The sequence below is a fragment of the Chiloscyllium plagiosum genome, chromosome 16 (genome assembly GCF_004010195.1).
Source record: "Chiloscyllium plagiosum isolate BGI_BamShark_2017 chromosome 16, ASM401019v2, whole genome shotgun sequence".
NCBI lineage: Eukaryota > Metazoa > Chordata > Chondrichthyes > Orectolobiformes > Hemiscylliidae > Chiloscyllium > Chiloscyllium plagiosum.
The window spans coordinates 5,311,475-5,336,895 of record NC_057725.1 but is presented as its reverse complement, the minus strand read 5'-3'; the positions used below and the strand labels follow the sequence as shown (position 1 = coordinate 5,336,895).

The window sequence follows — 25,421 nt, the reverse complement described above, 5'->3', positions numbered from 1 at the left end:
GAACTCCAGGATGAACATTCCCCATCAATCACCACCCTATGTCCTTTCAGCTAGCCAATTTCTGATCTGAACTGCTAAATCACACTCAATCCCATACCTCTGTATTTTGTGCATGGAGAGCCTTATCAAACGCCTTACTGAAATCCATATACACCACATCAACTGCTTTACCCTCATCCACCTCTTTGGACACCTTTTTGAGGAACTCAACGTTTGTGAGGCATAACCTATCCTTCACAAAACCATGTTGACTATCCCTAATCAACTTATTACTTTCTAGATGATTACAAATCCTATCTCTTATAACCCTTTCCAACACTTTACTCACAACCAAAGTAAGGATCACAGGTCTATAATTACCAGGGTTATCTCTAATCCCCTTTTTGAGCAAGGGAACAACATTTGCTATCCTCCAGTCTTCTGGCACTATTCTTGTAGACAATGACAACATAAAGATCAAAGCCAAAGGTTCAGCAATCACCTCCCTGGCTTCCAAGAGTATCCTAGGATAAATCCCATCCAGGAGAAAGTGAGGACTGCAGATGCTGGGGATCAGAGCTGAAAAATGTGTTGCTGGAAAAGTGCAGCAGGTCAGGCAGCATCCAAGGAGCAGGAGAATCAACGTTTCGGGCATAAGCCCTTCTTCAGGAATCAAATCCCATCCAGCCCAGGGGACTTATCTATTTTTACATTTTCCAGAATTGCTAACACTTCCTCCTTATGCACTTCAATTTCATCCAGTCTAGTAACCTGTATCTCAGTAACTTTGGTGTCTTCTGTAAACTTACCAACCATACCTCCTAAGTTCACATCCAAATCATTTATATAAATGACGAAAAGCAGTGGACCCCACACCTCGTGGCACTCCACTAGTCACAAGCCTCCAGTCTGAAAAACAACCCTCCATCACCACCCTCTTTCTTCTTCCTTTGAGCCAGTTCTGTATCCAAATGGCTAGTTCTCACTGTATTCCATGAGATCTAACCTTGCTAACCAATCTCCCATGAGGAACCTTATCGAACATCTTACTTGAGTCCATATAGATCATACCTACCATTTTGCCCTCATCAATCCTCTTTGTTCCTTCTTCAAAAACCTCAATCAAGTTTGTGAGACATGATTTCCCACACACAAAGCCATGTTGATTATCCCTAATCAGTCCTTGCCTTTCCAAAACATGTAAATCCTGTCTCTGAGGATTCCTTCAACAATTTGCCCACCGCCGATGTCAGGCTCACTGGTCCATAAATCCCTGGCTTTTCCTTAACACCTTCCTTAAATAGTGGCATCACGTGAACCAACCTCCAGTCTGAACATACCTACTTACCTCCCCATTTTAGACTCAATAATTCATATAATGCTTCACGATGAAAATGTGTAATAAGTATCATCATTTTTGAAGAGCAAAGTGATTCCAGTTATAAAGCTACGTGCATTTTAACATAGAGCAGTTCAGTAACTTTGGCATAATCACCTTCCACTTTCTACTCACCATCACAGAATTTAGCTCCATGAAACAAGTATCCCACAAGTTACTCTCTGAAAATGTGACCTAGCTGCATCTTATTTTTAGCTTTGACCTCTGCAATTGGGAGCAACAGGGAAGTTGCTGGGGTAGAGGGATTACATTGACAAACTGGAATGTTTGGAAAGTCATAGTTTGCATATTAGATCAACACTGCTGTGCAAATAATGCCCCATGATGTACTTGTAACGATAGTTGGGCTCCTGTACATGCAGTGGACTGAATGGCCACATTGTGTGCCATAACTGTCCTGAGATTCCATAACTTTGTTCACGGAGCAAGGAATAAACCACTGGGCAATCAGGCCCTTGAAGCAGCAGGCCAGCAAGCAAAAATCCTTAGAAAATCTCATAACACAGCAGTTGCTCCTCCAAGGTAGGCTGGGATATGAGTGGGACCACTTATCTGCCCGGCAACACAGGGGAGCTAATTATCAGTGCCCACACTGGGACAAATCAGTGACAGCATAAGAATGTGAAACTTCTTCACCCAGAGAGTGGTGGGTGCGTGGAATGCTGTGCCCCAGAAGGCAATGGAGGCCCAGTCTCTGGATTCGTTGAAGAAAGAGTTGGATAGAGCTCTCAAGGATAGTGGAATCAAGGGTTATGGAGATAAGGCAGGAACAGGATACTGATTAAGGATGATCAGCCATGATCAGAATGAATGGTGGTGCAGGCTCGAAGGGCAGAATGGCCTACTCCTGCACCTATTGTCTATTGTCTATTTTCTGCTGACAGTGAAGCCCAGCAGGTGCCTTGAGACGGGTTCTGGTATTGGGTGAGGGTGTGGGGTGAGAGTAGACTGGGTGGGGTGAAATGGGTGGCTGATTTGGGGTGCTGGTGAGGTGTCCTTCAATACCCAATACACATCCCTATCTGAGGACCGCAAGACCACCACATAGAACGGTTCCTACTCTGCGATTGCATGGACTCATGTAGTCAGGTCAATTTCAGAGAAAACCCCTAGCTAGAGACACTGTTGTGTTACCCACCTACAGAGGGAGCACTTATCTCTTGTGGTGGAAACTCTCAGCCAGGAGCATTCCGACTGGCCCTCCCACATGCTGTCCTTCAAGAGTCAGTCTGTGAATGGCCCTACTCCACCAGCCCACCATTGCTGGGAACATCACACAGACAGCTGGACTTCAGAGAGGACTGGATTTAGGGCGTGGAAAATAAGTCCTGGAAATGGACCTGCTCGGAACTTAAAAATACTAAAGAAAATCACACATTGGTTACAGCGCAGAAGGAGAACATTTGTCCCAATGTGCTCTCATTGACTCTTCAAACAAGCATCATCACCCAGTGCCGATCTCCTACTTTCTCCCCTCTATACCCTGGACACTACTTCTGCAGTGAACGTAATGAGGTCAGCCAGGTGGACCTCATAGTATTTGAGTTCCCGATTGGGGTTTATTAATCTGGTCCAATCAGGAAGCCCTGGCTGACAGATATAAACAGGAGTGACGATTCACTTTGTAAAAAAAGATAATCAAGAAATTCGCGGTGTCGACCAACACCCTGGAGTTGTTCAGGGAGAGGTGGGCACTGCAGGGAGTGGAGTGCATTATTTCTCCCTCCAACTCTATTTTGATTAAAAAAAAAATAAAAATAAAAAAAATAAACAGGAGTGTCTTATGTTAGAGCCTGGGTGTCCTTGGAGAAGGAGCACGCGGTGTCCACCAACACCCTGGAGTTATTCAGGGAGAGGTGGGCGCCGCAGGGAGTGGAGTGCATAATTTCTCCCTCCAACTCTATTTTGATTTAGTCCCTACCCGCCCCCTCACTGTTTTCGATCACAGCACTGCCCTTTGATGTGACCAACACCCTGGAGTTGTTCAGGGAGAGGTGGGCACCGCAGGGAGTGGAGTGCATTATTTCTCCCTCCAACTCTATTTTGATTAAAAAATAAAAAAATAAAAAAAATAAACAGGAGTGTCTTACGTTAGAGCCCGGATGTCCTTGGAGAAGGAGCACGCGGTGTCCACCAACACCCTGGAGTTATTCAGGGAGAGGTGGGCGCCGCGGGGAGTGGAGTGCATCATTTCTCCCTCCAACTCTATTTTGATTTAGTCCCTACCCTCCCCCTCACTGTTTTCGATCACACAGCACTGCCCTTTGATGTGAAGGGCAGTGTTTGTCACTGGCCACCCGGGTGTTTTCCTATCTTCCTGGTGGTGGAATTTGAATAAAGATTCGTGAAAAAAAAATATAAACAGTGTCTACTGGGATAAAATAAGCATTACCGCACTTAGGTGGTAGTGTGGGGGTTAATTAAAAAAAAAGAAAAAAGAAAAATAAAGAAAAAAAATCATAAAAGAAAATAAACAGGGACTTCCCTCAACTCTATTTTGATTTAGTCCCTACCCTCCCCCTCACTGTTTTTGATCACACAGCACTGCCCTTTGTGAAGGGCAGTGTTTGTCACTGGCCACCCGGGTGTTTTCCTATCTTCCTGGTGATGGAATTTGAATAAAGATTCTTGCACTTTGTGTCTTTCACTGTAAAAAAAAACAGGAGTGTCAGAAGTTCTGTTCACTCTGACAGCTGTCTCTGAGGGACCTGGACCAGTGTCAAGAACTCTCCATGTGTTAATAAAGGGTGAGTTGGTGACAGGATGTTGCCCTCTGGAGAGTTATTTCAATTTCTATCCAAATAACCATCAAAGCCCTTTTGAATGCCTCACTGAACCTGCCTCCACCATATTTCCAGGCAATGCATTCCACACCCTAACTACTCACAAAAGTGTGAAAACAATTTTTTCTCACATCATTCTTGTTTCTTTTGCCTATCACTCTACCCTCTCATTTTACGAATGGGAACAATTTCTCCTCATCTATGCCCTCTGGCCCGCTCATAATCTTGACAACCTCAAGCAAATCTCCTTTCAGCCTTCGTCGCTCCAACGAGAGTAGTCCTGGCATCTTCAATCTATTGCTGAGGTTTCTCACTTCTGGACCATTCTTGTAAAAACATAACAACATTAAAATTCCACCCTCAAAGAGCATCCCCTGCCAACCACTATTTTGAAGATGGACACACCTTAGATGGCGTTCTAAGCAGCACTATTGGAACCAGTCAGGGAAAGAGAAAGAGCGAGCCAGCTGAATGCCCCTTCTCTGTTGTGCAGGGATACAGAACATACGGGGAACTCAAAAATTATGCACACGTCATCAATTTACTCTGTTTATTTACCCAAGGAAATCATACAATTCTGATGGTCAAGTAAATTGAACTCTCTGCCTTAGTCAGCAGTAGGGACAGAGTCATTGAACATTTTGAAGGTGGAGGAGGATAGATTCTTGTTTGGCAGGAGAATAAAGGGGATGAGAATCCGGAATTCCGAACTCAAACTGATCAACAAATCTGTGTTCAATGAGATTACGGCTGATCTGACAATCCTAAACTCTACTTTCTTGCCTTTTCTCTATTACCCTTCATTCTTTTTAGATTAGATTACTTACAGTATGGAAACAGGCCCTTCGGCCCAACAAGTCCACACCGACCCGCCAAAGCGCAACCCACCCATACCCCTACATTTACCCCTTTAACCTAACACTACGGGCAATTTAGCATGGCCAATTCACCTGACCCGCACATTTTTGGATTGTGGGAGGAAACCGGAGCACCCGGAGGAAACCCACGCAGACACGGGGAGAACGTGCAAACTCCACACAGTCAGTCGCCTGAGTCGGGAATTGAACCTGGGAACGCCTGAGTCGGGAATATTTGAACCATTTTTAAAATCTTTCATAATTTGCCTCATCTCCCAATGTGACAAATATTTGAATAACTGGATTTGTGATGTGAAGCTGCAGACACACTGCGTCATGAGTTAAAGTTGCAGTGAAAACATGAGAGTGTGTAGCAATGACTTTGCTTTTGAAGAGAGGTCACACACAACATGATTTAATATGTTGGTATTTGTTTCTGTTATGTTGTGGTGTGTCAGATACAAACAAATGCATCACCCTGTGTTTGAAAAATAACAACTCAGCACACTCTCTCCTGGACTCATTTTTTTTTCAGGACTTCAGACTTACTCCAATAGAGTTTAAAAACCATATATCAACGTTAGCTAATTATCAGTTGGTGATTTATTTAGTCTTCACAACTACCATTTGCAACCTTGTCAGTGTGGTACAATATGGGCTTTGGCCCTTAACCTTGTAGCATCAAATAAATAAGCACATTCTTGATTTATCACTGCCATCAATGGAAGACACAAAACAGAGGCCAAATACTCGCCATAAAGGAGGAAAGAAAAGCCAAGAGGTCATGTCATGCTTGCTAGCTCAGTGGCACTTCCTAACAGTCGATTAGTCAAACTGAGATGCTACTTGGAATACGTCATGTGTGGATTGATCCCATAAGTGTTGCAATTTATTTGTAAGAGATTTAATTGAGAGAGAAGAACAACATTGTTATTTGAAAATATTAGGTTGCATTTCCTATAAAATCCTTAAAATTATTCACTGAAAAGAGCTTACAATAAACTGGAAAATAGTTTCAAAACAGACTAAGTGTGGATAACTGTCATACATTTGAAATAACTCCTACTCCTTTTTTAAGAGACACACTTCCTGTGTGCTTCGTAACAATCCTTACTGTATTCTGTAATATCTTTATTACCAACTGATTTTATATCACCAAAATTAATAGCTGGATTAATGTATTACTCAACCAATAATTAACAATGTCATTACAAAAATAACCTGAATGTGAAAGAGCAATCAAACATTGCCCTGAGAGAAACATTACTCCACACACTGTTAACACTTGAATTTACAAGCCTTCATGCATTCATTCATGGGATACGGACATCACTGGCGAGGCCAGCATTTATTGTCCATCTTTAATTTTGTTAAGCATTAACCATATTGCTGTGGATCTAGAGTCACATGCAAATCAGACTAAGTAAGGATGGCAGATTTCCTTCCCTAAAGGACGTTAGTGACCCAGGTGAGTTATGTTTTTGACCATGTGACATGGTCCTCTATAAATGAGCTTTTAATTGCAGATTTTATTGAATGAACTTAAATTTCATCCTCTGCCATAGTGGGATTCAAACCCATGTCCCTAGAATATTCACAGAGTCAAAGATATGGACAACACGGAAACAGACACTTCGGTCCAACCCGTCCATGCTGACCAGATAAACCAAACCAATCCAGTCCCACTTGCCAGCCCTCGGCCCATATCCTCCAAACTCTTCCTATTCATATACCCACCCAGATGCCTTTTAAATGTTGCAATTGTACCAGCCTCCACCACTTCCTCTGGCAGCTCATTCCATACATGTACCATCCTCTACATGAAAAAGTTGCCCCATAGGTTTCTTTTACATCTTTCACCTCTCACCCTAAACCTATGCCCACGAATTTTGACTCTTCTTCCCCCCCCCCCCCAGGGAAAAGACTTTGTCTATTTATCCTATCCAAGCCCCTCATAATTTGATAAACCTCTATAAGGTCACCCCTCAGCCACCGATGCTCCAGGGAAAACAGCTCCAGCCTGTTCAATGTCTCCCAATAGCTCAAATCCTCCAACCCTGGCAACATCCTTGTAAATCTTTTCTGAACCCTTTCAAGTTTCACAACTTCTTTCCGATAGGAAGGAGACGAGAACTGCATGCAATATTCCAAAAACGGCCTAATCAATGTCCTGTACAGCCACAACATGACCTCCCAACTCCTGTACTCAATACTCTGACCAATGAAGGAAAGCACAACAAATGCCTTCTTCACTCTCCTATCTATCTGCGACTCTACTTTCAAGCAACAATGAACCTGCACTCCAAAGTCTTCTTGTTCAGCAACACTCCCCAGGACCTTACCAATAAGTGTATTAGTCCTGCTCTGATTTGCTTTTCCAAAATGCAGCCCCTCGCATTTATCTAAATTAATTAAAATCCATTTGCCACTTCTCCGCCCATTGACCCATCTGATCAAGATCCCGTTTTAATCGGAGATAACCTTCTTCGCTGTTTTGGTGTCATCTGCAAACTTACTAACGATACCACCTATGTTCACATCAAAATCATTTATATATCTGACAAAAAGTAGTGGACCCAGCACCGATCCTTGTGGCACTCCACTGGTCATAGGCCTCCAGTCTGAAAAACAACCCTCCACCACCACTGTCTGTCTCCTATCTTTGAGCCAATTCTGTATCTAAATGGCTAGTTCTCCCTGTATTCCATGAGATCTAACCTTGCTTACCAGTATCCCATGGGGAACCTTGTTGAACACCTTACTAAAGTTTACATAGATCACGCCAACACTCTGCCCTCATCAATCCTCTTTGTTACTTCTTCAAAAAACACAATCAAGTTTGTGAGACATGATTTCCCACACACAAAGCCTTGTTGACTATCCCTAATCAGTCCTTGCATTTCCAAATACATATACATCCTTACCCCAGGATTCTCTCCAACAACTTGCCCATCACCGACATCAGGCTGATCTATAGTTCCCTGGCTTGTCCTTACCTCCCTTCTTAAACAGTGGCACTACATTAGCCAACCTCCAGTCTTCCGGCACTTCACCTGTGACTATTGATGATACAAATATCTCAGCAAGAGTCCCAGCAATCACTTCTCTAGCTTCCCACAGAGTTCTAGGGTACACCTGAGCAGGTCCTGGGGATTTATCCATTTTTTTGCATTTCAAAACATCCAGTACTTCCTCCTCTGTAATATGGACATTTTTCAAGTTGTCACCTTCTTTTCTCTACATTCTACATCTTCCATATCCTTCTCCACAGTAAACACTGATGCAAAATATTCATTTAGTTTCTCCCCCATTTTCTGCGGCTCCACATAAAGGCCGCCTTGCTTATCTTTGAGGGGCTCTATTCTCTCCCTAGTTACCCTTTTGTCCTCAATGTATTTATAAAAACCCTTTCGATTCTCCTTAACCCTATTTGCCAAAGCTATCTCATGCCCCCTTTTTGCCCTGCTGATTTCCCTCTTAAGTGTACTCCTACTGCCTTTATACTCTTCTAAGGATTCACTTCATCTATCCTGTCTGTACTTGACATATGCTTCCTTCTTTTTCTTAACCAAACCTTCAATTTCTTTGGTCATCCAGCATTCCCTATACCTACCAGCCTTTCCTTTCACCCTAACAGGAACATACTTTCTCTGGATTCTCGTTATCTCATTTCTGAAGGCTTCCCATTTTCCAGATTTTACCTGCAAACATCTGCCCCAATCAGCTTTCGAAGGTTCTTGCCTAATACCGTCAAAATTAGCCTTCCTCCAATTTAGAACTTCAACTTTTAGATCTGGTCTATCCTTTTTTCATCACTATTTTAAAACTAATGGAATTATAGTCGCTGGTCCCAAAGTGTTCCCTCACTGACACCTCAGTCACCTGCCCTGCCTTATTTCCCAAGAGTAGGTTAAGCTTTACACCTTCTCGAATAGGTACATCCACATACCGAATCTGAAAATGTTCTTGTACACACTTAACAAATTTCTCTCCATCTAAGCCCTTAACACTATGGCAGTCCCAGTCTCTGTTTGGAAAGCTAAAATCCCCTACCATAACCTCCCTAATATTCTTACAGATAACTGAGATCTCTTTACAAGTTTGTTTCTCAATTTCCAGCAGACTATTAGAGAGTCTATAATACAATCCCAATAAGGTGATCATCCCTTTCTTATTTCTCAGTTTCACCCAAATAACTTCACTAGATGTAATCCCAGGAATATCCTCCCTCAGTATAGCTGTAATGTTATCCCTTATCAAAAACGCCACTCCCCCTTCCTCTCTTGCCTCCCTTTCTATCCTAGAACATTAAGCTGCCATTCCTGTCTATCCCTGAGCCACATTTCTGTACATGATATCCCAGTCCCATGTTCCTAACCATGCCCTGAGTTCACCTGCCTTCCCTGTTAGGCCTCTTGCATTGAAATAAATGCAGTTTAATTTATCAGTCCTACCTTGTTCTCTATTTTGTCCCTGCTGCCCTGACTGTTTGACTCACTTCTTTTCTCAACTGTACCAGTCTCAGATTGATCTCTTTCCTCACTGGTTCCACCTTCCGCCCACTTTATTAGGTTAAATCCTCCCAAGCAGCTCTAGCAAATCTTTCTGCCAGTATATTAGTCCCCTTCCAATTCAGGTGTAATCCATCCTTCTTGTACAGGTCACTTCCACCCCAGAAGACATTCCAATAATCCAAAAATGTGAATCTTTCTCCCATATACCAGCTCCTCAGCCATGCATTCATCTGCTCTATCCTCCTATTCATAACCTTCACGAGCATGTAGCACCAGGACTAATCCAGATATTACTAACGTCGGTACTCGATTATAGCCCAGTGACACCATCATTTACACTTGAGCACAACAGTAGGAACATACAAATTCAGAATAGGCTACTTAGTCTTTCCAGCCTGTTTCACCATTCAATAAATTCATGACTGATTGGATCACTACACTCCAATGGGCAGCATTTTAATTTTGAAACAGTAGCCCCTGGATCTAGATTCTCCTTCATGTGGAAGCACTCTTTCCTCATCTAACCTGTCAAGTCCTCCTGAAAATATTTCAAGTTGAATCAATCGGTCACGTTTCAATTAATCAATATTCATCTAAACTCCAGTGGATGCAATGCTAGTCTGTTTTGACTTTTACTCACAAGACAACCACTCATTCGAGGTATTAGATTTATGAAGAGCAAATTATTGCAGATGCCGGAGTCTGTGCTGAAGACAAAAAAAATGCTCGAAATCACAGCAGGTCAGGCAGCATCCATGGAGAGAGAGCAAGCTAACGTTTTGAGTCTAGATTCGATTTATGAAACTTCAGTGAACTGCCTGCAATCTTTTACATTTTTCCGTACATCAGGACACTAACACTGTTCACAGCACTCCAGTTGTGGTTGCATCATTCCCCTGTAATACTGAAGATAACCTCCCTACTTATGTATCCAATTCTGCTCATAACGAAACACAGAATTCTATTATCCTTCCAAATTACCTGTTGTACCTGCTTACCAACCTTCTGCAATTCATGCATGAGTACATTGAGACCCCTCTGTATCTGAGAGCTCTGTAATATCTTGCCATTTATATAATTTTTTTTATTCTTCTTGCCAATGTGGAAAATTTCACACATTCCCACTGTGTATGCCATTTGCCAGCTTAGATCTTTCTGCCTGCTGGAGAGAAGTGCAACAGCAAAAGCAGGTTTCCAATAAAATAGCTAAAACAGTTCTTCTGAGCAGCCGAAGACTACTTCAGCGATTGCTGCTTTCAGTCTCCACACCCTGCTCCCCCAGGTGTTACTTACATTAGCAGTAAGCTGCGTCGTAAGTGCTGCCACTTTCTCCTGGGAAACATCGAGCTCCCGCCGAAGTTTGCGGATCTGCAGGCCAGAACACTACAAAGTTAAACGTCATAATCTCTATTTGATTCTGTTCGGAAAAGTCAAGCCACTTTCAAGATTATTATCTAACACTTTTCTGACACAGTCTGACACCTCGCAGACAGGTTATGTACATCATCCAGTGGTTTTCATCTCAGGAGACATCTAATTTACACGTTTGTACTCCATGCAGTCTTTATATTGCTGAATTAAATAATAAACTAATTTTCTTCTAATAAGACTTATGAACTCTGCTTCAACAAAAGCTATACCTTCTAATATCTTGCTTATAAAAAGTTATTTTTTCTAACCTCATCCTTAATTCGTCTTTGACAGTAATCAGCTGGGGAGACTTTATCTGTCTCAACTGTATCATAATTAGATTCTATACCGTGTGGAAACAGGCCCTTCAGCCCAACAAGTCCACACCGCCCCCCGAAGAGAAACCCACCCCCCTACCCAACATTTACCCTGGACTAATGCACCTAACACTGTGGGCAATTTTGTATGGCCAATTCACCTGACCTGCACATCTTTGGATTGTGGGAGGAAACCGGAGCACCCGGAGGAAACCCACACAGACACAGGGAGAATGCAAACTCCACACAGACAGACAGGAATCAAACCCAGGACCCTGGGTGCTGTGAGACAGCAGTGCTAACCACTGAGCCACCATGCCGCCCAAGGACTTGAAGAGTCTTATCAAGTCATCCTTTAAGCATGTCATCAGAAATGTTCTAGTTTGGTCAGTGTGCAGAATCATCATTCTTGCTTGCATCTGAGGGAACTGGCAGTAAACCTTTCTCATTACTTTAGTACTTCTCTGAAAGTGAGCTGTCAAAACAATACGCTGCTCTTACTATGCCCTGAATTTGCATGAGGAATGAGTCAATAGTATCTCTTAATTTCTGCATCTGTTTAATTTAACATAAGTAATAGATTTGTTTGCCTTTTTAAGACCGAATTGACATCCTATCACCTTTAAAAGTTTATGTATGTACACTTTATGATCCATTTATAATCCTACTGTCTTAAGATGAATTTCCTTTAGGTGACTTACTTTTAAACACAGTTTCATATTGCTTGACACAATGCTGCATCCGTAGCTCTCTGACCTGTCTTTTCCTTATGCTTGGTGAAAATCTTTGGGATAATTTGCTGTACTGTCCCCTTCTTGCCCTCTTCCCAACCACAATCCCATACTAGTTTGGTGTTGCTTTCGCTTGACAGAAAATCCTCATACTGTTTCCTCAACTCTCAAAGTCAGACAGTTTGCATTGAAAAAGAATTTCCCCAGTGCATCCTGTGGGACATCATACCTAACACCAATCAGAGAAATTTTCTCACCCCACATCCCACCATCCACAGCTATTTGTTCTCCATTTCTTCATTCATGCAGTCAAATGTGATTCTGATTAATTCTAAGTAACTATATTGAGATCTGCCTTAACAAAACAGTGTTGAAAATCCAGATTAATATTAACTATATTTCTTCTCCTGCTCTTCCATTATACAATGATAGAGAAGCTTTTTGCTGAGGTTGTGGATTAGGTTGTAAATTTGCTCACTAAGCTGGCAGATTTGTTCTCAGACATTTCGTCACTGTGCTGGGTAACATCATCAGTGAGCTTCATCGGAGGTCCAGCGAGTAAACTTACAACCTCTTTACAATGAATTTGACAAGCATCATATGGACAATCATTCGGTAGAACATTTTTAAGCATATGGTATTCCTCTCATCTGGACATTTTGCAAGAATACTAATTAAAAGGCAAAACCAAAATCCATCTACATGAGACAACAGTGCTGACTTCTATAGTAATGGACTTTGATTGGTAGAGCTGTTGCCATGAGGAGTAATATTAATATTGATCAACATTTAACTGCTAAGCTTTGTTTAAACTGTAAACCAGATAGGACTGTTTTTGGCTTCATGGCAACACCAGTAGCAACATAAAATAGCTAACTTCACATCAATCAGTAGTCATGTGAAATATTCTGATGAGTGACAAAAGGTTTCAACAAAACATATCCATTTTCAGTAAAACTCAAATATCCTATTACAATTGTATGCATTAGCTCATCCTTCTGCTATTGCTTTGCAATTCCATTCTGTACCATAGGCCTTAACTAGCAATTTCAATTATTTGACTCTATGATTTTAAAGTACACTTACCTCTGACTGTGATTTTTCTTCAGGCTGAAACAAGGAAAAAATGTAATATTTTTAAAAAAGCTGTGTGGATAAAAAGGTTACAAAGCAAAACTAAGTATAGTATTATTACACAATACTTATATATAAGAAAAGTATCTATCTGCATTGATTATTGCATCATGTTAAGGTGAAGGGGCAGGAGGTTTAGACAGAAGTTAAGGAAAATATTTTTCACCCAGAGTGTGCTGGCAGTCTGCCTGGGAGGGTAATAGAGTCTGAAATCCTTGCAAAAAATATATGAATGAGCACTGCATATTTCATAACATTCAAGTTTACGGGCCAAGAGTTAGAAAGTGAGATTTGTGTAGATAGGTTGACACAGACTTGATGGGCTGTAGTGTTTATTCTGTACCGAATGACTCATTGACTATGATTTTAACAATGACCGTAGTGGATTTTATCATTTAATGTCCCCTTAGTCTTCATCGTTGAGAAATGGAAACAATTTTGGAGACACTAGCAGAATTTCAGCATCTCCCCCAGGTTTTCAATCCTCCTGCATGAATTCGGAACTGTGAAAGTAAATGCTTATTTAACTGTGGGGGGCTGTCACAAAGTTCAGCCAAGTCTGTCCACACTCTATACCCACTTTCACACAGACTGTCACACAGGGGTCACCAGATGGTGCTCAGAAGGAGGAATTCTGCCCAATGTTTCTTTACCCTTGGACATGGTCCTCTAATTCTAACTTCAAGACATTAAAAAAGAACATTGTGTTGCACACAATGTTAGCAATAAAACTATGAGTTGCACTCTCTTTTACAGAAAACGTACAAATCTATCAATAACATAATGCATCCTTTATAAATTCATAAACATTAGTATGACATTAAGATTACAAAAATCTACTGTACTTGGCATAATGGTGCAAAGCAACTTTACATGTAACCCTTATAAATGATTCCATTAAATTTCTTAGCATGGTTGATACCTGGACTTTAGACTTGAGGAGAGATTATGCAAATTAGGCCTGTCTTCTCTAGATATTAAAAGGTAAAATGCTGATATGATCAAAGTTTTAAAGATATTAATAGGAAAAGACAAATGGGCGGCAGGGTGGCACAGTGGTTGGCACTGCTGCCTCACAGCGCCAGAGACCTGGGTTCAATTCCCGCCTCAGGCGACTCTCTGTGTGGAGTTTGCACATTCTCCCCGTGTCTGTGTGGGTTTCCTCCGGGTGCTCCGGTTTCCTCCCACAGTCCAAATATGTGCAGGTCAGGTGAATTGGCCATGCTAAATTGCCCGTAGTGTTAGGTGAAGGGGTAAATGTAGGGGAATGGGTCTGGGTGGGTTGCACTTCGGCGGGTCGGTGTGGACGTATTGGGCCGAAGGGCCTGTTTCCACACTGTAAGTAATTTAATCTAATCTATTTCCACTGGTTGGGGATTCTAGAACGAGGGGCACAGACTGAGAATTAGGATCAGACCATTCAAGAGAGATGTTAGGAAGGGTGGGAGAGGTTTAGGACTCTCTTCTACAAATGCCAGTAGCTGCTGGATCAATTGTTAATTTTAAATCTGAGATAAAGAAATTTTTGTTCAGCAAAAGTATTAAGGGAAGTAGGCCAATGGCAGGTATATGGAGTTAGACCAGTGATCAGCTGTAATCTCGCTGTATGGTGGAACACTCTGAAGGGGCTGAATGGACTACTCGTGTTCTGAAGTTCCAAAATAATGTGCAATTTTAAAAGGAACCTACAAGTCAAACAGTATATTCACTCCAGTTTAACTGGCAGGAGCACAGTAGTGTTGGTTAAGTGCTTCTGCTGAATGATGAAGCAAGAGGAGGTGTTGAAATGATTGATCACCTTCAGGCGGTCAGTTTCCACACCAGGCACACTGCTTAGCTGTTCAGGTTCCCTTGAAATTCCCAGCATTTTGATACATCCATGGCTGTTCTCTTTTGAATCTGCTCAGATGACCACCACCCCCCTGCCCCACAATTTATCTCCTGCCCTCTCTCGATACGATATGACACATCATTTTTATTGACGTGGCATACACTCATTCCTTCCACAAGGTTTAGTGACAAACAAAAACCTGTTTATACTGCTGCTGTTAATTCAGACTGGTTTGCCTTTTGGGAATTGAAAATGCACCATCGAAGGAACCGCTGATCAGACTGACTTCAGTGAGTCTGAAGAAAATGATGCCTTTTTGGCTGCTTAAAATTAATCTGTTTTCAATGGATTTGAATCAATCTATTATGGATGAACTGAAGAGGGGATAGGGGAAATTGAGGCTAGGGAAGAGGGGATGGAGAGATTGGTACTTGGGAAGAGGGGATGGAGAGATTGGGACTTGGGAAGAGAGGGTAGAGGAGATTAGACTAGGGAAGCGGGGATAGGGGAGATTGGAATTGGGAAAAGGGGCTTGGGAGAGATAAGGACTTGGGAAGCAGGGATAGGGAGATCAGGACTTGAGAAGAATGGATGGGGGAGATCAAGACCTGGGAAAAGGAGGATGAGAGAGATTGGAATTGGGAAAAGGGGGAATATGAGAAGGTGCATGCAGCTCAAGTTTAATTTGCATATGTTTTATTGGAATGACATTTAAATACCGACCAAGCATGCAATTTATAGGCCTCGCTGCTCAAAAAGCAAGTTACTTGCTTGAAAAAAATTAAGTGATATTTTAAAGTGTACAATGGTGTTTGGTAGCATATTAATTCATAATTTATTTAAAATGCAATTAATTTTCATCTCATATCTTACCACTGATGAACTGAAGAGGGGACAGAGGAGATTGGGACTTGGAAAAGGGATGGCAAACATCATGGCTAGGAAAAAGGAGATAGGGAGATGGGGATTTGGGACTTGGAAAAGGGAATGGGGAGTTCTGGACTAAAAAAGGGGGGATGTGAGAAGGTGCGTGCAGCTCAGAGTTAATTTGTATGTGTTTTATTGGAATGATATTTAAATACTGACCAAGCATGGAATTTAGACCTTGCTGCTCAAAGATCTTACTGGCTTTAAAAAAATCAAGGGCTATTTCAAAATGTATAATGGTGTTTGGCAGCACATTAATTCATAATTTAGTTAAAATGCAATTAGTTTTTTTTGCTCGCAGCCTGCCACTGAATCGAGTCTGTCAACAGAGTTGAAGAATTCCAGATGCGGTTTCAGTCATTACACAGAGAAAACAACTCATTTGATCCCTTGAAATACAATTACTGAAATCTATGTGGCAGAGCTAACTTATCAAATTATTTCAAAACCCTATTGCTCTGCATCAGTTTTATAAAATTATCACTTCAATAACTCTTCACAGCTGTTGCACAGTTCTCATTTATAATCCCACTGCTGCCGTATTGCAAGGTAAAACTACGATTGTTTACGAAGCCTAAGTGCTTTAAAGACACAAAATCTGGCTTCTGCAATTCAAAGGATAAGATGGTGAGCAGACAGAGTCAATGTTAGGTGAAAAACTTGGTCACAGAGCTCGGCCTTAAGGATGGCTTTAACAGAAGACAGGGAGGTGGATAAGCAAAATATGTTCATGGGGAGATTTGCAGAGTGCGCAGGCTGCCCAACTGAAAACATTCCCCAAGAGTGTAGGGGCAAAGGGAGGGTAATGCACTGTGTGTTTGTTTTGGAGGGTCAGTAGAAAGTGTGTGTGTTGGACCGGATGCAGTCATCATAGGTGGATAAAGTTACAGAGGCTTGAAGAGTCTTGAATAAAAATACTTCTACTTTTCTATTCTTAAAGCTGATTTTGCAGAGTGAGCCGATTTTCATCTGCAGAAGGATTTATGAAGTGCTGAGGAACCAAACACAAACATCAGCGGGCTTTTATTCCCCAGACTATATTCCACCCTATCACTATCATACTTCTCTTTGCTTACGTGCCCAACTTGAATGGCATTCTCCCTCCCGTGTCATGATCAATCTGCTCACCCTCCTGGCAGTCCCCCTCCTCATCAAGTTAGGTAGGAAACACCTCACATCTGCTGGAAAATGTCAGGGATTGAGACTCATCTATAACAACTGATTCCCTGTATCTGCTTGACTCATAGCCATATCCCCTTGTCCCTGATCAATGATTCACTTCACAGTTAGGACAGCATGGTGGCTCAGTGGTTAGCACTGCTGCCTCACAGTACCAGGGACCCAGGTTTGATTCCCGCCTCAGGTGGCTATCTCCCCGTGTCTGCATGGGTTTCCTGCAGCTGCTCTGGTTTCCTCCCACAGTCCAAAGATGTGCAGGTCAGGTGAATTGGCCATGCTAAATTGCCCATAGTGTTAGGTGCATTAGTCAGGGGTATGGGTCTGGGTGGGTTACTCATCGGAGGGTTGGTGTGGACCTGTTTCCATACTGTAGGGAATCTACTCTAATCAAAGTTCTGCCTACATTAAGGGCTGAGACTGACTCCTGGAACAAAGTGTCCAGGTAACTCCCCCACAATGTATACAGCTCAGAATCCAGCATAGCAACTCCAAGTCAAAATTGCACACAGTCCATTCATTTGACTTTTGCGGGCAAAAAAGTTTCTCATTTCCCAAGGAAGGTGTGTACAGAATATCCAATGGCGTAAACGTGTATAAACCTGACAAATTGCAATACTCAATCATTCTACAGAAGCAGTTCAATTCCAGTCTGCCATGACTGCTGTGAGTGGTGGTCCCTGAAATGTAAGTGAAAACCGACAAAAGCACTTGCCTCTGTTGATATTACTCAATTATGTTTAATAACATGACCCTAGTTGCGAAGAAAAGCAAAAGCAACTTACAATATAGAAAGAAGAATAAATTTAAAATGTGGTGTGTGTAGCTAAATATATATCAGGCATGGGATACAGGGGAATTTGGCTGCCTGGATACAGAATTGACTGGTCCACAGAAGACAGAGGTTGGTGGTAGATGGAAAGTATTCAGCCTGGAACCCGGTGACCAGTGGTGTTCCACAGGGATTGGTTCTGGGACCTCTGCTCTTTGTGATTTTTATAAATGACTTGGATGAGGAAGTAGAAGGGTGGTTTTGTAAGTTTGCTGATGACATGAAGGTTGGTGGAGTGGTGGATTGTGTGGAGGGCTGTTGTAGGTTGCAATGGGACATTGACAGGATGCAGAACTGGGCTGATAAGTGGCAGATGGAGTACAACCCTGGAAAAGTGTGAAGTCATTCACTTTGGAATGTCGAATTTGAATGCAGAATACAGGGTTAAAGGCAGGATTCTTGGTAGTGTGGAGGAACAGGGGGATCTTGCTGTCCATGTCCATGTGATATGTTTGTCAAGAAGTTGTATGGTGTGTTCATTCGCAGGAGGATTGAGTTTGAGAAGTGTGCGGTTATGCTACAGCTCAATAGTGCCCTGGTTAGAACACACTTGGAATATTTGTCAGTTCTACTCACCTCATTATAGGAAGGACGTGAAAGCTTCAGAGAGGATGCAGAGGAGATTTACTGGGATGCTACCTGGACTGGAGGGCATGTCTTATGAAGAAAAGTTGAGGGAGCTTGGGTTTTTCTCATTGGAGCGAAGAAGGATGACAGGTGACTTGATAGAGGTGCACACGATGATGAGAGGCATGAATAGAGTGGATAGCCAGAGACTTTTTCCCAGGGCAGAAATGGCTGTCACAACCGGGTATGGTTTTAAGGTGATTGGAGGAAGGTTTAGGGGAGATGTCAGAGGTAGGTTCTTTACACAGAGAGTGGTGAGTGCGTGGAATGCACTGTCAGCAGTGGTAGTAGAGTCAGATACATTAAGGACATTTAAGTGATTCTTGGATAGGCACATGGATGACAGTACAATTAAGGGTATGTAGATTAATTTGATCTTGGAGTAGGACAAAAGGCTGGCACAACATTGAGGGCCGAAGGGCCTGTGCTGTTGCTTACTGTTTTATGTTCTATGTATATAACATGTCCATATTATATATCTCTATATACCAAGTATATATGTCCAGTTATGTGTGTAAATAATCTTTCTAAGATGCATCTGATTGATATAGATATATGTGTGTCCATATTAAATACAGTAAAAAGGGTAAAGTCACCATAGGATCACCATGCCACAGATGAGGGGCAAGGTTGAGAAGGCAGAATCGTTATGATAATCTCAGCCGGTGCAGGAATTGAACCCATACTCTCCATCGCAAACCAGCCATCCAGGAAACTGACCCCTTATAAAACAAATACAGAAAGTGGCATTCACAGCCTGGGGGCCATCTAAACGTCACAACCTATTAAGCACTTCTGTGGTTGTGTGGGTAAAAGATGACAGCCAATTTACACACTGCAGTGAGCTATATGACCAGATAATCTGTTTGACTAACAATCATCGAGGGACGACTGCGGATCCCAGACCCTGTGAAATCTCCCTTGCTCTTTGTTTTTGTTGCATGGGAGAAATTAACAAATCAGTGAGTGAGTCGATTGAATTAAAAACAATCCTAAAACTGCAGCTCAATACGAGCTGAAGGCGATGACCTGTGGGTAATGACTCACTATGTTTTTGAAGGAATCATTTAATGGCAATACTTTATTGCTTGTTTTGCAGCAAACGTAATTACCTTCTGCTGCAATACTGTCACACTGGAATGAATGAAGACCCTTTATGCCAAGAGTAGAGAAAATTAAGACAAACAATGCTAAAAATAAATAGTGCATCATTGAACAAATGCACCAGGAAACAACACTGCTCACAATTGTAATGTTCAGATTAGATGCTTTCAAAGGTTAAAAACTTGCCCACGCCCTGATCAGTAATTTTTTCTGTACCTCATCCAAAACACCTTCAAGCACTTGACAATAACAACCTTTATTTCGAAAGGCAACAGCAGGATTTATCTAACAGGGTCAATTTAACTTGTCATGAATCATTTTTCTTAAATGTTTATATTAGAACAGTTAATTAGTTCAATTGACATGCCATTCTGTGCTTTTAAGAGCCATCATTAAGGCCAGAATAGAAACATTATGAAAAGTTTAAATTAAAACAGAACACAGATACAATTAATGTAAGCATTACTTTGTGCATTTAATACTTTTTTACATAGTTTATTTATTAATCAAGTCACTGCAAAGTGAGAACACCTCTTGATTTTAAAAAAAAATAACTAACCAGATCATGTAAAATGAAATACCACAGTAAGTTCAGCAAGTTGCTCTTCCAGTTTACACTTGAAGCTATTTCCGACTGACATACACAGAAAAACAGAAAGTGTTGAAGAAACTCAGCAGGTCTGGCAGCATCTGTGGAGGGTGAAACAGAGTTAATATTGTGAGTCCAGTGACCGTTCTTCAGAATGTTTTGAGGAAGGGTCACAGAATTCAAGACATTAATTCTGTTTTCCTCTCTCCACAGATGCTGCCAGGCCTGCTGAGTTTTTCCAGCAATTTCTGCTTTTCTTTATATCAGATCTCCAGCGTCTGCAGCTCTTTGCTTTATGCTCTTTGCATTAAATTGAATGAAACCCACACAATGAAAATAAAATCCTGTGCATAGATTTACACAGACTCTTCACTTTCCACTCCAATTTCAGCAATTATAACTGACCAAAACTAGGACCACCACCTACCATCAACTCCCTGGGCGTAAGCGGCCTGCTGAGAGCTATTGTTGCCATCATACTGGAGCTGAGTGTTTAGTCACTGTCACTGATGTGATAAGAACTGCTCAGAGGGACAAAACCAGAGGACACTAACCAAGCTATCACATTTCTGAACCACCTCGCAACCTTATTGGGCAGAGACATTTGAAGTACGAGTCAAAACATAAGTAACAGCTTGCACGCAACTCCCAGCTGAAGTGACATCACGGGTGTGGTCACAAGATGTTAATGATCGTATACGCAAAGCAAAATTAAATTGTATGAGAGTGAGTTAATGGTGGAACAATATATTTTTTCCAAAACAGTTGCTTAAAAAGTGATGAATCATAGCACAGAAAAATAACTTCCCCCTTCCTTGACAACCAGGTACATAACATTGTGACATGTTAACATTGCTTAATGCAGATGCTAAGAAAGAACTGTCTGATGCCAACTCTGAAAACACTGCATTTAATTTAAAATTGTCTGTAATAATACCTTAGTGCCATTTAATTTTCTAAATGCTACCAATGTAACAGCAAGGTGTGTACAGTAAAAACAGTATCTTTCAAGCAGGAATTCAGATGTGAAGACAGTATAAGGAGGAGAGCCAGGGAAACATGAAATTACTATATTATTTAAAAGTTCATGACACAGAAAGACTTCTTCATTTTCTTTCCTACGAAATCTCCTATCTGATCATACTTTAACTATGTAGGGAAGAAGGAATGAGCCAAGTGGTTAAAGTACTGGAGCTTACCGTTGAGTATATAGATGAGGTGCTGGAAACCAGAGATAAGGAAGAGCCATGAACTGTAGAACATTTCAGGTTGTGGCAGAATTAGCAGACCAAAAGAAAAGAAAAATAAAAACAATTAGTCATGGTAGGCTGTGTGTGAAAAACAGCTTTTCAGTAAATAACTAATGCAACTGATAATGGCTAATGAGCCAGAATTTTGGTATTAATAGTGGCAAAACCGTTAGTGTCACCATATTACTCTGTAAAGCTGAGAGCAATCAATCATGCACGACTGTAAGTGGAAATATAAACAGGGCAGTCAGTAACATCTTACACTTCTGTAGGGTGCACTGTTACAGTCTTTGCAGACAGAACATTTAAAAATCACTGATTCGATGAATTCAATGATTTTCCCACCATATTCTTTGTAAAGCACAATGTAAATGCTTAGCCTTGTTCAATTAGGAATACCTGAACACTAAATGGTGCATTAAATCACATTAACTCCAAACTTCCGCCCCACAAAAACCAATTACATAGCATTCCTTCTGAAGAACATAGAACATTTGAGATATTTTATTAAACAAAAAATTGGTTTTCAGTAAAACTATCATTGTTCTGAAATCCACATTTCTCCTTTAAACTTCAATCATGACCTGATCTTTCTTTTGCTTTCTGTCCAATATTTATTTGTGATTTATATTCCCTGCCTTCAGAGTCTCTGGTTTTCTATTTGTGAGAGTTCCTTAATCTGATTGGCTGATCAACGAACCTGCGACCTGCTGTTTCACTGGAGCACAAAGGTCTGCTAGAAAAGATCAAATTCGACCTGATGTCAGAAAAGGGAAGATTGATGTTCTGGAGCTGCTGTATCTTTGTGGGCAGCTTTTGTCAAGGTGAGTGATAAATTTCTGCATTGCCGACAGTCCAAGCTGCCAAAATTAGCCAAGATAAAAGGCACATTTTCCGTCATCTCTTCAATCACAAATGCAGCTTACTTGGTTCAGTGATGTCACCCCCAGTTAAGGAAAAAAAATTGCTCCCTAAAAAACACTTTTGTATTTTAGATGATTATGGCAACAGAGCCGGATCGTATTGGCACCTGGCAATACCACAATTCAAGGTTTCTTCAAAGTTAGAAATTCAAAGCTAGGCTTTATATACATACAAAAAAATCTCTGGGCAGCACAGCCAAAAGGTATTGTATTGGACTCATTTTTTACTTGAGATAAATGCCAATTGTGATTGAAAAGTACCTGCAGATTATCATCACCCACTAATAATTCCCACTTTCCCCTCGAATAAGCTGCTTAAAAGTGGTCACTAAAATATCAATGTCACTAGCTGAGTTTCTGCAGACTTCCGTCATATTTGACAGCAGCTCAGCTCTTCAAAAGTGAAAGTCTTTAACAATCTATGCTTGTTGCTTACATCAGTCAAGAGGTGCTATCTGGATTAGGCACAATGGGCTGAATGGCCTCTTGCTACATTATAACTCTCCTGTGATTCTGTGATTTAATTGGAGAATCTCTGAAATGCAGTGATAAGGAGGCTGTCAGGGTTTTGCTCTTGGTCTGTGTTGAGTTGACTCATTTCAGCAGAGGTGCAAGCCTCTATGGGAGCAACACGCATGGAAATTTTGCAGATTGTCCTTCAATTCTTGGTTTACTTCAATCCTGTTTTTTTCTCTGGCAACTGAAGGCCTAGTGGTGTCAGACTATTAATCAGGACGTGGGTATGGTAGATGGAACTTGAATTCAATAAATGTCTGGGGTAAGAGTCTAATGACTGTCATTAAAAATCTCTGTTTTACTAATGCCCAGTTAGCCTGGCCTGTTATCCTTTACAGAATGAAAACTTCCTTCCTTAGCTGGTCTACCCCATGTGTGAATGACTTTGGACCCACAGCAACGTGGCTGAGACTTAACATAAACAACTGGGCAAGTCACTCAATTGTACCAATCATGAGAAAATCTCAAAAAAGGAACGAAACTAGACAGACCAACCAGCAAACCCAACAGCATTTTAAGACTGAAACAAAAACCAAAATCACTGGAAGAACTCAACAGGTCTGGCCCTATCTGTGAAGAGAAAGCAGAGTTAATGTTTTGAGTCCAGTGACCCTTCTTCAGTTCAGTATAGATGTTGCCAGACCAACAGAGTTTCTCCATCAATTTCTGTTTTTGCTTCAATTACCAGCATCCGCAGCTCTTTGCTTTAGTTTAACATTGTGGGTGTATCTACAGCACACGGACTGCAGGGTTCAAGAAGGCAGCACACTACTACCTTCTCAAGGGCAAATTGGGATGGGTAAGAAATACTGGCTCATCCTACGACATTTAAATTATAATTTTGAACCAAAGCGTTCCAAAATTAATTTCTTTTATGACAGTCAATGAGCAGGGGAAATCTTTTTAACTGTTTACTTGGGGGTTAAATGCTAACGTGTGCATTGACTTCAGGTACACGAGAGATCTCCTTTGCTTGTCACTGCAATAACTGCTTGCCACACACAATCTCTGCAGTGCACAGGATTGGTTTCTAATACCAACTACTGACAAGAGATGACTGAGGTTTGCTTTTTGTTGTGCACTCGAGCAGATATTCACTAAACCTTCCCTGACTTGTTTCAGCACCTTAGTCATCTCAGAAATCTACACAGAAACTGCAAACAAAAATTGGAAAGGTCAATTAGATCAGAAAAAAAGTGATTGTTGCTATGATCTGAATTGCACTAAGGGGAAGGTACGATTATCATAGTTTTACGAGACCACAGGCTCTCACATACAGGTTGGTACGGCTACTGCTCTGCCCAAGACTGCAAGAAACTACAGAAAGCTGTGAACACAAACCAGTCTATCACAAAGTCCAGCCTTCCATCCATTGACTCCATCTACACTTCTCACTGCCTCGGGAAAGCAGCCATCATCATCAAAGACCCCTCTTCCAACCTCTTCCATCGGGCAGAAGATACAAAAGTTTGAGAACACATACCAACAGATTTAAGAAAAGCTTCTTCCCTGCTGTTAGCAGATTTATGAATGGACATTTCATATATTAGAGATGATCTTTCACTGCACCTAGCTGTCATACTATATTCTATACTCTGTTCTATTACACTGATGTACTTATGTAAAGGTAGGATTTGTCAGATTAGTATGCAAAACAATACTTTCCACTGTATCTCAATACATGTGACCATAATAAATCAAATCATTAGGGATAGATGACTGGCAGGGGTTTAACCTGAGGATCACCAGACCTCAGACAAGGGAAGGTGCTGAAAAGCGAGCCCCTCAATGTAACCTCAGCTGGTGTGGGAATTGAACATCACTCTACAAGGTAAACCAACCATCCAGCCAACTGAGCTAAACCCACACCCTCCCCCCACTGTATCAACATGACACCTATAGAGCAGCAGCAAACCTTACTGTTGACAGAGGTAGCAAAGAACTTGTAGCTGCTGAAGGAAACAAGGTGGCATATGTTATGGGGAGCACCTTCCAGAAATCTGTAAAATTACGGCAAAATTTTCACATGCAAGCTTAACTTAGGCTTTCTCCAGAGCATTTTAAATCTGCCCGTGCCTCTCTCTAAAGTTTACAGGAAATATAAGATCCAGGTTGGATTCTCATCCCTCTGGCAGATTATGCCATTTCCCATTTCAGCAATGTTCCCCTGTTGTGCAAGACTTCACCACCACAACAGGGGAAACACAAGGGACAGTTTACAGTACACAAAGTGTCAGACTTGTATACATAGCAAACAAATTTCAGTCTCCATGTAAAAAACAAATGGCTTGAAATTCGAGAAATCTTCAGTACGCAGTCGCTTGCGTCCTAGGATTCGAAAAGACACAGCTATAGCAACACAGCGTGCATTGGTAGTGGTTTGGCCAAGGGTATAATGTGGTCACAGCAGATTGGAAGTTGGGAAGTGCAACTCCACTGTTCAAGAAATAAAGGCATGGATCTACAGACAACTTACATACGGATTTATTAGCCTAATATCAGTCAGCAGCAAACTGTGGAAT

The 25,421-nt window shown here is 41.4% G+C and overlaps 1 protein-coding gene across 12 annotated transcripts in view; it reads right to left on the bottom strand.

The window, feature by feature from the left end:
• Positions 1-25,421, bottom strand: part of nav2a (neuron navigator 2a) — a 1,099,168-nt gene that overhangs the window by 74,867 nt on the left and 998,880 nt on the right. For 7 of the 12 annotated variants that reach the window (XM_043705381.1, XM_043705372.1, XM_043705375.1 and 4 more), the window contains 3 exons: positions 21,410-21,462; positions 13,077-13,100; positions 10,826-10,915 (listed from right to left, as the gene is read on the bottom strand). In XM_043705381.1, the coding sequence (XP_043561316.1) occupies positions 10,826-10,915; positions 13,077-13,100; positions 21,410-21,462 (167 nt within the window). The remainder of the gene's footprint in view (positions 1-10,825; positions 10,916-13,076; positions 13,101-21,409; positions 21,463-25,421) is intronic. The other 5 variants (XM_043705374.1, XM_043705377.1, XM_043705384.1 and 2 more) reach the window with 1 other exon arrangement.